The sequence below is a fragment of the Myotis davidii genome, unplaced genomic scaffold (assembly GCF_000327345.1).
Source record: "Myotis davidii unplaced genomic scaffold, ASM32734v1 scaffold914, whole genome shotgun sequence".
Lineage (NCBI taxonomy): Eukaryota > Metazoa > Chordata > Mammalia > Chiroptera > Vespertilionidae > Myotis > Myotis davidii.
Genome location: NW_006285484.1, coordinates 1,296,304 through 1,306,681, shown reverse-complemented (window position 1 = coordinate 1,306,681; position 10,378 = coordinate 1,296,304). Strand labels below are relative to the sequence as shown.

The window sequence follows — 10,378 nt, the reverse complement described above, 5'->3', positions numbered from 1 at the left end:
CCTGCAGGGCGTGGCCCTCCCCTCCAAGGCGCCGCTTAAAACGCCCTAATCGCAGTGCCTTCTCTGCTTCCTTTCCCCAGCACTGGTCCTGCTACACCATGTGCTTTCTTACTTTATTCGATCTGCTGTTTCAGCAGCAGCCTCTCCACCCGGAACGCTCACGCGAAGCAGCCCGAGAACGAGAACACACGCTCTGCAAGTATCTGAATAAACCAGCGAAAGATGAGCGCGCCACCCCATACCTTACCACTTCGGGGAGCACAGCTGCGGCCAAGACAGAAAAGATGCGATGGCAGGTGACCCCCGCCCCAGGTCTGAAGATTCCAAATTCGTTTCGTGATAGCACTAGGGAGCCGGTGTCAGGCACGCCCACCTGGACCACTGCCGACAGTGCAAGGAACTCTCTTCTCACACTAGGGCACGAATCCCACGCGGAACTACTCTGGACAGCTTCTGGCAGTGCCTGGCACTCAGCGGTAGAATGAGAGGGACCACTTCCGCCCGGCGCCTGCCCCAGCCAGTTCCCACGCCGCGAGATCCCGACCGGGGCCGGAAGTGACGCGCGAGGAGCGTTCTCGGGACGGGTGAGCATCCGGCCATTTAAATCTCGGCGGATGAAGCTGCGGACTTCGGGTTTGTGCGGACTGCGACCGTTCTCCGAGGGCTGCTGCGAAACGGGGCAGAGGAGGAGGGAGGGACAGACACGGGGGTGCCGCGGGAGAGCCTGGGGCTGGCCACCGGCTCTTCATCATGCTGGCTGTGGCCTGCATGTAGATGAGGTAACCTAGAAGGTGCAGTTTTGCAGGCTGTAAAGTGAGACCTACTAATGTTACTTAATAACAACACCGTGTTGACTGGAGGTCAGGTATGGTCACCAGCTTTACATTTCAGTATTGCGACCAACTATGAGCTGGGCACTTCCTTCTTCAGAGTTGGAAATCGCAGCGGCTAAGTAACTGGCTACTAAGTAACTGGCTACGCAGCTGTGACTCTAGGGGTGGGGAGGGGGAGGGGTCAGTATGGCGTTAGAGTCTTTGCTCTTGTCCAGCATGCTATGCTGCCTCCCATCATGAATTCTGGCATCAAGCTAGGCAGCTTTGCTGTCGCCTGATCTGTGAGATGAGGGGTGTTATTTCCAAAGGCAATTTCAAATGTAACTTCACTGCCCCACTTGACAGATTTAGAAGAGCCCGGAGAGTGGAGTGCTGTCAGGCTGAGGACTCTGGAGGGTGGAAGAGGTATAAGGACATTAGAAGATATTCCAGGACTGTAGGCTGGAGTGGTTAACAGAGGCTCCTCAGCACTTCAAATCATATATTGAATAAATACATCTCATCTATATATATAAAAGCCTAATATGCAAAGTGTCCCCTAGTAGTTGATTGCTCACTGTGACATGCGCTGACCACCAGGGGGTAGCATGGAACCAAGGAAGGCCCCGGCTGCCAGCCAGCATCTGCTAGGGACCCTACCTGTGCATGAATTTTGTGCACTGGGCCTCTAGTATTAAAAATTTTTGCTGTAGAAATGTCTTAAAATTGCTTTTGAAATCATTGGGTTGTGAATCTTTAAATTTACTCTTGGCTATGCTTTCTTGTTAATTATTGTGCAGACTATGAAATGCTTCAACAATTGAAGAATGGAGTTGGCAGTGTCATTTTTTGTATTGGATATAGCTGTCTAGAACAGCAATTTTCAATTGGTGCCACAAGAGTTTTTAAAACATGCAATACCTGACTATTTAGTCAGGAGCATTGACCTCTTTTCCCATAGATTGTCAGATAAAAATAACAACAGCCAACACAGCAATAGCTGTTGGGGTGAATGAATCAACATTATACAGTACCTATGTTTTTTGTCAGATAGGCAAAAAATATATTTTTTGGTGTGCCGCAGAATTTTAGTAATTAGTTTATGAGTGCCATGAGATGAAACAGCTTGAAAATTGCTGCTCCCTTAGGCTTACCGCCTCCGAGCACTCTCCCACCTCTTGAGCCTTCCTGTAGCAGGTGTGGGCTCAGGGGCAGCAGCCCTGCCTTTTCCTGTCTGGACCCTGTTCATTTGGAGTGACTCATCTGTGCATCTTATAAAGTACTTAAATTACATATATATATATATATTTGTAATTTTTTTTAACAAATTAGTTTTTAACATACCACCCTAACTCCAAACTCTGCTGAGATGGGGTGGGGGACCGTGTCGGTCTGCAGGAAGCGTTTAGTGCTGGCCTGTGTTGGTGATACTGAGATAGGTAAAAGGTAGTTCCTGTTTCCCAGTAGCATTAGCATACTGGGGAGACAAACATACAGGAATCTAATATTATGAGAATACTTGGGCAAAATGGGGCAGGGAGGAGAGAGACACCGAAAAGGAAGATCTGTCAAGAAAAGGCTTTATTTTAGGAAGTTGAAGGAGACTTGGAAAGAGGGGTAATATTTAGAGAAATGGAGAAGTCAGGAATGGGGCTGAAGCAGGGATGGGGGGAACTAGAGCAAGGGTGAGGTACTCTGGGGCGGAGGGGGTGAGCATCTGTGTAGTAGGTACCAGGCTTGTGCCAGGTGACTCACACATAGGAATGCACTTGCTCCTCTCGATGGCCTGTGAGGTGGGTTGTAGTGTTTCTGTTTTGTAGATGAGGAACAAGCTCAGCCAGGTTACGTAACTTACCTAAGAAATGCTGGTAAGCGGCAGGGGCAGTGCCTGCACCCAGGTATGTACGACTGCAGCTCCTTTGCTCCTGTTTTGCAAAGGTACAGGCCTAAAGTGTACGTGTGTACCGTTTTTTGTGTTTTGACTTCAGATCTTCAGTTTTTCCCGGTTTCTGAATGTTGTCATCTCACCTACGCCTGGTCCCCACGAGAGTCCAGCTTGTTCGTTCCCTGGTCCGCAATCCTTCCTCTTCCTTCATGGACCTGAAGGCTCTCCTTTCCTCCTTGAATGACTTTGCATCCCTCTCCTTTGCTGAGAGCTGGGACAATGTTGGATTACTGGTGGAACCAAGCCCACCACACACGGTGAACACACTGTTCCTGACCAATGATTTGACCGAAGAAGTGATGGAGGAGGCACTGCAGAAGAAGGCTGATTTCATTCTCTCCTACCATCCGCCCATTTTCCGGCCCATGAAGCGCATAACCTGGAAAACCTGGAAGGAGCGCCTGGTGATCCGCGCTCTGGAGAACAGAATCGCCATTTACTCTCCGCACACGGCCTATGATGCCGCACCCCAGGGGGTCAACAACTGGCTGGCTAAAGGGCTCGGTGAGAAGCCTCTTGTTCTCTCATGTTTCGTATTCTCCCTATAAATGCTTTGAAACTTTAGAACGTCTTTTCAGTAGAGTTTTCACTGCTCTAGGGTGAGATCGTTATTGTGTATGCAAAATATATTTTAAAATGTTGCTGAAATCTGGCAACCAAATGACATTTGAAAAATAGTATTTTTATGACTAATGAACAAGGCGAGCCTGGGAAATCCTCATGCTAGTCTGAGCTTTGTGATTCCTCACTCAGGTGGCATTGTACCTGCCACCCGGCCACTCCAGAAATGCTTGTTAAATTGAACTGAAAGCTTGGGCCTCTGTGGTACATACTTAGTATGTCACTCATATAGAGCAGAGTTTTAATGAGGGAATTCAGCACATGTGTTTTAGCTTTACTTTTAGTAAGTCTTTTTATAGTTTACTTGTTTTGGGCTGCAGCTTTTATGAGGCTACAAGCTGGATTGATGTGGTCAAGTAGCTGTGAGGATTTACACACTGAATCATGTACATGGGTAAATGTAATAAGCAGCACAATTGCACGTATCATCTAAAACTGCATCAGTCTTTCTTGTCCAAATTTTTGTGGTATTTAAGAATACTGGAAAATAATTCAAAAAATAAATTTGATTTTGTATGTCTGTATTAAATCCCCCATTGTTGGGTAATGTTGGTTGTATCGGAAAAGGATATGTGTATGTGTAGGGTATATAAGCATCTGAGAATGAATTTTAAAAATACTCATTTCTTATAAGTTTGGGGCATAATAGTTTATCTTCTTAATTAAAAACAAAACACAAAAACTCCCATTTTCCTACCATTTTTTTCAAGGCGTTTGCACCTCCAGGCCTATACATCCTTCCAAAGCACCCAACTACCCAACAGAGGGAACACACAGGGTAGAATTTAATGTTAATCACACCCAAGACCTGGACAAAGTCATGTCTACAGTGAAAGGAATTTCGGATGTTTCTGTCACTTCCTTTTCTGCTAGGTACAGTATATTTTCCTCTTTTCTCAGTGGGTACTTATTTGTAAAGATCTTCCTTACAAATTCTATAATTCTGACATTTAGGTTTGAAACCTGGTTTTCCCTGGGATGTGTTTACAAAACAGCCTGCTTCTCATTTGGGTCCTCAAAGGAGGAGAACCATGGGAGCTTTTCAAAGCAATAAAGATGATAAGTAACACTATTTCCTCTGTGGGAGGGACTGTACTACACATTTTACATGCAGTGTTTCTCATCCTCCTGGTAATGGTGAAAGGTAGTTGCTTTTACTTTAGGGCACAAGCATACCTCAGAGATATTGTGGATTTGGTCTCAGACAAGCATAATAAAGCAAGTATAGTTAATAAAGCGAGATGTAATCTTTTTGCTGGTGGAGGGTCTTGTCTTCAGTTTATAAAGAAAGACAATACTCGTGTAGTTCAGTAAAATGAGGTATGGCTGTTACTCAGTCCCAGTATCTTCAACTCAAGTCTTTTTCCTTCCTTTCAGAGAAGTATCTTTCCAAACACATAAAGAGACATAAAGAAATGTATAGCTTTGTTTTATTTGTTCTCTTAATTAAGTGGTATTTGCCATATTACTAACAATATGTTTAGAGATCTTCCCATGTAGATATATAAGATCTCTCTTTCTATAAAAAAATATATTTTATTGATTTTTTTACAGCGGGAAGGGAGAGGGATAGAGAGTTAGAAACATCGATGAGAGAGAAGCATCGATCAGCTGCCTCCTCCACTTCCCCTACTGGGGATGTGCCCGCAACCAAGGTACATGCCCTTGACCGGAATCGAACCTGGGACCCTTCAGTCCGCAGGCCAATGCTCTATCCACTGAGCCAAACCGGTTAGGGCTATAAGCTCTTTTTAACCGCTGTGTAATGTTTCTTATCATGAATGTACTGTAGATTCTTTATTTTCTTTTTTGTTTTGTTTTATTTATTGTACTGTAGATTCTTTAAGCATTCCTCTTCCTACCTGATGGCCCCCCCTGTTTTTTAACTGATGCACATTTAGTTCGGTTCTAGTTTGACCACATCACAGTTAATATCTGGGTTTGACCATTAGTCAGGGCCCACGCATTGTTTTTGCTTTTTCTTTTCAAAGCTCCGCAGATGATTCCAATATTGACAACACTTCCAGGTTATATATACATGTTTTTAAATATATACTTTATTGATTTATTACAGAGAAGAAGGGAGAGCGATAGAGAGCTAGAAACATCAACGAGAGAGAAACATCGATCAGCTGCCTCCTGCACATCTCCCACTGGGGATGTGCGCGCAACCCAGGTACATGCCCTTTACCGGAATGGAACCCGGGACCTTTCAGTCCGCAGGCCGACGCTCTATCCACTGAGCCAAACCGGTTTCGGCCCAGATTATATTTTAAGGTGCCTTTTAGTTCTAGAGTTCTATACTTGGAGTTTATGGCTAAATTGCAAAACTTTCTTGATGCCAGCCTTTTTAGAGAGGCTCTAGGGCCCTGTTCGGCAAACTGCGGCTCGTGAGCCACATGCGGCTTTTTGGCCCCTTGAGTGTGGCTCTTCCACAAAATACCGACTTCTGCTCATGGGCCACGAAGTTTCAATCACACAGTATGTGTGCGCCCACACGTGGTATTTTGTGGAAGAACCACACTCAAGGGGCCAAAGAGCCGCAGTTTGCCGACCACTGCTCTAGGGCATTGCTTTTCAAAGGGCGATAAGGACTCCCTGCCCTTATGAATGGGGTACTTATGAAAAATGCAGATTTTTTGCTTCATCCTAGATCTGTGTAATTAGAATGGGGTTTGCCTGAGACTCTGTCCAGGAAATTCTTGTATGCAGTGTTGTTTGAAAATTAACTTCTCTAGGACTTTAAGAAGAATTCAGTTTGCCCCAGCCCATTCACAGATGCTGTTTCACTGGATCTGTAAAAGGGTCCAGCAGCTGTCCTTTTAGGAAGCGATGCACGACTGGATTAAGAGCCATTAGAACCATGGTTTCAAGGTGAGGTCCTTGGACCCACAGCATCAGCATTGCTGGGAACTGAATCAGAAACTGGGGGTGGGGCCCATCCATCTATGATTTAAATAGTCCACAAGGTGATTTCAATGCATTTTAAAGTTTGAGTAACACTGTTCTAGAAAATAATTTGGTTTGGGATTGAATCCTAAATGTCATACAAATCTAATCTATTACAGGAAGTTGTAAATTGTAGATTACTTAAAATACATTTTGATTATATTTATCCTGGACCAGTGAGTGACTTCTTTTTCCTCTTTTTCTAGGACTGATGATGAGGAACAGACGCGGGTCAGTCTGAACTGTAGTCAGCAGGCTTTGATGCAGGTGGTGGCTTTCCTTTCCCAGAACAGACAGCTTTATCAGAAGACTGAAATTCTGTCACTGGAGAAGGTAATAAAAATATGTTACATTGCCGAGCATTGTCTGGCAAATTCATTTGTAAATTGTTAGATCAGTAGGCCTTCCCAGGAGACTGAGCTCCTCCAAGTCAGAGAGTGTTTTTGTCCGATTTGTATCCCCTGGCCACAAACGTTGGCCTGGAGCTGTGAGCTCACAGTGTACATGTTATATTGATCTCAGCATTTGCTCTTTGTTCTAGGTTTGTTTTCTAGGATTAATGATGGACAGTTTCTCTAACTTCTGTATTTCAGCCTCTGCTTCTGCACACTGGAATGGGACGGTTATGCACCCTGGATGACTCTGTCTCCTTGGCAACCTTGATTGAGCGAATCAAAAGGCACCTAAAACTATCTCATGTTCGCCTTGCTCTTGGGGCAGGGAGGACCTTAGGTAAATATGTCTCCTTTATTTGTCCAGTGTGCCTACTGTTAACCCCGGGCAAAAGTTGAAAAACTCTTCATTGTATTGTAAGTGAATGAAAGCCTATAAGTGGTTATGGGAGATGCCTGACTGGTTTACGCTATCAATCAGGTGTCTAGGTTGTGCTGTGGTGAACATCTTTGGCTACCACAAGATTTATTTCCCCACAGTCTGTTCATCTCAAATCGGCAGGGCAAGTCTGCCCACTGTAGGTGGTCGCTGTTGCAAAGGGAGAGTCGTAAACCGTCATGTAAACATTCTAGCCTAGAAATGAACTTCTGTTTAACTCATAGTCGAGAGTTGGTCACATTGCCCGATCCAATCCGAGTTGGACATGAATATCCTACCACGTGCTTGGGAGAGAGCTGGGAAGTGGGACTGCTCCAGTTTCCATGCAGATCTTGGTGTTTTACAATCCTGGTGATGTTTTATAGGGAGGTGCTACTAAGTGAAGTGACCACTGCAGTTTCTGAGTCTTGTAGCCACTGTCTTTTCTATCGGCTCTTCCCAGTACCTCCGGGAAAAGGAACCAACAGAGCATTATTTGACCCCTGCAGTTTGCCTAGCAGTGTTATGAGTACGTTAAAGTATGTGAGTTCCCACTGCAAAGGGGCCTAGAGGTTGTGGATTCCGAGTGTCTTGGGTAAAATTTATCTACTTGCTGCATGACTTTGACAGGTTATTTAACCTTCTTGTGTCCTGGTATTCACATCTGTGAAAACTGTGGTGGTAATTAAACCTAACTCATCAAAGTAGATGTACAGTCCACATGGCAGGGCACGTGGCAGGGCACAGTAAGTGCAGTAAGTGCTGGCTTTAGCTCCGTGGTAAGTGTTAGTGTGCCCATTGTGTCAGTGAAAACACAGAGGTTCAGAGATACTCAAATAAGTCTACAGTTGGATCAAATGACTCATGGGTGTTAATTTCCAAACAAAATAGATGGCAGAGGTGGGATTTGACTTCCAATCCAACTCCAAAGTCCCTTTTAAAATAGCACTATTGCGTGACCACTAATGAAGGGTTTATTCTCGAAACATAAGTGCTAAATACTTGTTGGATTTGGGCTTGACAGTTTATTTCACTCTTCAGAGGATGCTCCTTTATTTTATTTATTTATTTTTGTTAATCCTCACTCAAGGATATATTTCCATTGATTTTGAGAGAGATGGGAGAGGCAGAGAAACACTGTTGTGAGAGAGACACATCGATTGGTTGCCTCCCACAGGGCCCGACCAAGCTGGGGATCGAGCCTGCAACCGGTGTACTAGTATATGCCTTTGACCGGAATCGAACCCGGGATCCTCCATTCCGTCGTCCGACGCTCTAGGGCCAGACCAGCCAAGGGCCAGAGAATGCTCTTTTAAAGTAAATATGGTGCCCAACTGATCTGGCTCAGTGAATAGAGCATCGGCCTGTGGACTGAAGGGTCCCAGGTTCAATTTTGGTCAAGGGCATGTACCTTGGTTGTGGGCACATCCCCAGTGGGGGGTGTGTAGGAGGCAGCTGATCGATGTTTCTCGCTCATTGATGTTTCTAACTCTCTATCCCTCTCCCTTCCTCTCTGTAAAATATCAATAAAATATATTTTTAAAATAAAAAAAATAAATACGATATTTAAAAATGTGTCAGATCCATTTGTAGCATTCCTCTAACTAGCCCTTTCAGTTCCTCTGCTTCCTCACCTGAGAACAGCGATAGTACCTGCCTAACTCTCCCTGTTGCCTGGTGACCCAGTAGGTTACTTCCCGTAGTAGCAGTACAGTACAGCCAAGAGCTGTACTCTTAACATTATTCAGTGGCGCCTTATATGGGCTTGTGCAGCCATGTATGTCTAAGGAATAGTAACCCTGCCTTGGGTTAGCTATGCTATGCAATACCAAAGAATAATCTGTCTGCTATATGAGGACATGTTTTATTATTTTTTAAAATTTAGTAAGCAAAATTTATATACTGGTGATGAGGGCAAGTGTGGAATCTGCATTACATTTAGGATTTGGGGTGCAAATTGTAATATTAAAATGAAGGGGACTTGTAAAGTACTGGTCTCTTGCTTCCTTTATCTTGCAGAGTCCCAGGTCAAAGTGGTGGCTCTGTGCGCTGGCTCTGGGAGCAGTGTTCTGCAGGGGGCAGAGGCCGACCTCTACCTCACAGGTAGGGCAGCCTTTGATTTCTCTTCTCCCTTTTTGTGTGTGTGTGTTCTTTCCCAACCGTGGTTTATCTTTTACAAGTTAAAAAGGCAATTTTAGGACCGTCCCTGACATATAGATGGAGCTAATAAACTTTTTTTGAACCTGAACTAAATAGAAACTACACCAAAATTGGGGACATATCTTATTGTTTGTGGAGAGAGAAAAAAATCATTTAACAATTTATTATCAGATTATTTAAAAATACTAATGTTTAGCATTTCTTTAACCTATCTTCTTTTTGTTTGTCTGTTTTTTTAATTGTTTTATTGCTTAAAGTATTACAAAGAGTATTATATACGTCTTCTTTTTTTTTTCTCCCCTTGACCTTCCCCTAGCCTCCCATACCCCCCAGTGTCTTGTGTCCATTGGTTATGCTTATATGCGTGCATACAAATCCTTCTGTTGATCTCGTACCCATCCCCTTCCCCTCCCAACCCTCCCCAGCCTTCCCGCTGTAGTTTGACAGTCTGTTCGATGTTGCTCTGTCTCTATATCTATTTTTATTCATCAGTTTATAACGGTCTTAATTATCCATAAATGAGTGAGATCATGTGGTATTTTTCTTTCATTGACTGGCTTATTTCACTTAGCATAATGCTCTCCAGTTAACCTATCTTCTTCCTAAACATGACTTCTCTCAGATTTCATGTCACTTTCTATGTGTTGCCTTAGCTAGAAAATAGTTCTTCTTACTCAGCCCTAGAGTCAACCATCAGTTCATATCAGTTCTAGCTCCAAAATCTTTCTAGAACCTTCCCCTTATCTCTACCCAGGCATAACATCTACCCAAAGAATATCTTCAAGCCTCTAATCTTTTATTTTAAAATCCTCACCCAATGTAGCAATACTTATATCGGACAAAATAGACCTCAAAGTGAAGGCCATAACAAGAGATAAGGAAGGCCACTTCATAATACTAAAGGAATCGATACAACAAGAGGATATAACCCTGATCAACATATATGCACCCAATGCAGGAGCACCCAAATACGTAAAAAAAACTCCTGGAAGATATCAAGGGAGAGATCAACAACAATACAATCATAGTAGGGGACTTTTGCTGGGGTCCAACCCCAGCAGGTCCAGGGGTCCCCAAAGGG

The 10,378-nt window shown here is 44.0% G+C and overlaps 2 protein-coding genes across 7 annotated transcripts in view; one reads left to right on the top strand and one right to left on the bottom strand.

Annotated features, from left to right (window-relative positions):
* Positions 1 to 459, bottom strand: part of PPIL3 (peptidylprolyl isomerase like 3) — a 7,724-nt gene extending 7,265 nt beyond the window's left edge. The window contains exons 1-2 of one of the 3 annotated variants that reach the window (XM_006756261.2): positions 374 to 459; positions 113 to 203 (exon numbers count right to left, since the gene is read on the bottom strand). The gene's annotated coding sequence lies outside the window, so the exon portion shown is untranslated. Of the gene's footprint in view, positions 1 to 112; positions 204 to 247; positions 333 to 373 lie in introns of those variants that run through there. The other 2 variants (XM_015559162.1, XM_006756262.2) reach the window with 2 other exon arrangements.
* NIF3L1 (NGG1 interacting factor 3 like 1) overlaps positions 454 to 10,378 on the top strand; it is a 16,817-nt gene continuing 6,892 nt past the window's right edge. Inside the window, exons 1-6 of one of the 4 annotated variants that reach the window (XM_006756264.2) lie at positions 454 to 584; positions 2,801 to 3,261; positions 4,089 to 4,251; positions 6,534 to 6,660; positions 6,921 to 7,059; positions 9,157 to 9,240. In XM_006756264.2, coding sequence (XP_006756327.1) covers positions 2,826 to 3,261; positions 4,089 to 4,251; positions 6,534 to 6,660; positions 6,921 to 7,059; positions 9,157 to 9,240 — 949 coding nt within the window. In that variant the 5' untranslated portion in view covers positions 454 to 584; positions 2,801 to 2,825. Of the gene's footprint in view, positions 692 to 720; positions 780 to 2,800; positions 3,262 to 4,088; positions 4,252 to 6,533; positions 6,661 to 6,920; positions 7,060 to 9,156; positions 9,241 to 10,378 lie in introns of those variants that run through there. The other 3 variants (XM_015559160.1, XM_015559159.1, XM_015559161.1) reach the window with 3 other exon arrangements.